The sequence below is a fragment of the Rhea americana genome, unplaced genomic scaffold, assembly GCF_003343005.1.
Source record: "Rhea americana isolate MKP2758 unplaced genomic scaffold, rheAme1 scaffold_245, whole genome shotgun sequence".
Lineage (NCBI taxonomy): Eukaryota > Metazoa > Chordata > Aves > Rheiformes > Rheidae > Rhea > Rhea americana.
In genome coordinates, this window is record NW_028186363.1 from 328,644 (window position 1) to 330,067 (window position 1,424).

At 48.4% G+C, this 1,424-nt stretch overlaps 1 protein-coding gene across 1 annotated transcript in view; it reads right to left on the reverse strand.

The window, feature by feature from the left end:
- The window catches only part of MEIS2 (Meis homeobox 2), a 170,564-nt gene that overhangs the window by 167,041 nt on the left and 2,099 nt on the right, over positions 1–1,424 (reverse strand). The window contains exon 3 of the mRNA XM_085306671.1: positions 41–412. Within this exon, the coding sequence (XP_085162797.1) occupies positions 41–412 (372 nt within the window). The remainder of the gene's footprint in view (positions 1–40; positions 413–1,424) is intronic.

Below are 1,424 nucleotides of genomic sequence, written 5' to 3' on the forward strand. Positions count from 1 at the left end.
CCGGGCCGGGCCGGGCCGGGGGGAGCCCGCGGTGCCCGACCTGCTTGGCGAAGACGGCGATGTCCTCGTTGAAGGAGTCGGAGGAGCAGACATCCCCGCCGGCCACGCCGGGCTCCCGGGGCGTGCAGGTCGCCAGCTCGCACTTCTCAAAGACCAGAGCTAAGAGGGGGAACAACGGGTGCCTACCGGGCAGCGGACACAAAGAGAGCCGGGGGGAGAGGGACGAGAGAAGAGCTCTAATCAACAAGTATTTTTTTTTTAATGCACGTACACACGCGCGCACACACACGAACATATGCACGCTCTGCTGCCTTTCGATATTGCTTCGAGCAGAGCAGGGGAGAATCCCACTTCGAAATAAAAGCGATTTTTTTTGAAATTGCAAATGCCCAAGCCGCATCCCTGTGTAGTCCTCACAAATCAGTACAAAAATGACCTCTACGCCAAACACACATGTACCAAACACTTTTAGCCACAGCTTAAAATAACGTGAAACCTGGAAGATCCCATCCCTACCCTCAAGCTATGACCTAAAATGAGAGGCACGGGTAGGCAAACTGTGCAAACTACTTGATACGTAATTTTATTTTTCAAGGAGCCTGCTAACAAAAATGTGGTGAAGTTTCCTGGCTTAGGAAGCACACCCAAGTAAAATACCAGCTGTCCAGATAAGTGAGCTGGGAAGGGGGCGGCGGGGGGGAGCACTTCTAGAAATATTTTCCCATAGTTGGCGTAGTCAGAAAAAATATAGATATTATATGTGTGCTAAGTAGTAAGCGTACGTTTGTCTGTTTTCCCCTTTGGTGACTGATCAAGGCCCCATACTCTGTCATAAATGTTTCTATCTCTCCTTTTAGGATAATTTAGTATTTTTTCCAAAAGGCACTGAAGGGAATCGGTGTCATTCCCCTCGAAGCAATGCACTGGCACAGGCTTGAGCTTTGCTGGATATGTTTTTTTTTTTTTTTTCCTCCCATGTTCTTTCTTTCCTAAATAGAAAACTCAGCTCACTGCCTCCAATGTATTTATCTCTTCTATCTCAGGAAGAGCTGCTTGTGAGAAGCGAATCCCTTTTATTCTTACTGTCTTCGGCGATTTGAATAGCTCTTTATTTACAGTGTTGGAAGAGTGTTATTATGGCATCTTGATCAACGAGATCACCAGAACAACACTTCTTCGACTGAAATCCAGCGCAATGAGAGCCACCTCTCCTGTCTGAACTCCTCACTGGGGCCTTTCCGAGAAAGACAAAAAACCCACGGCAAAAAGGGGGAAAAAATAAATAAAAATAGTAATAAAGGGGGGATAGAGCAGCGTGTCCCCTCAAACGCAGCCCTTTCACTCGGAGGTGCGTTTTTGCAGGAGGCGCTTGCTGAGGTGCTGGCACCTTAGCTCGGAGTCGGGCTCGGACCGTAGCTGTGCTA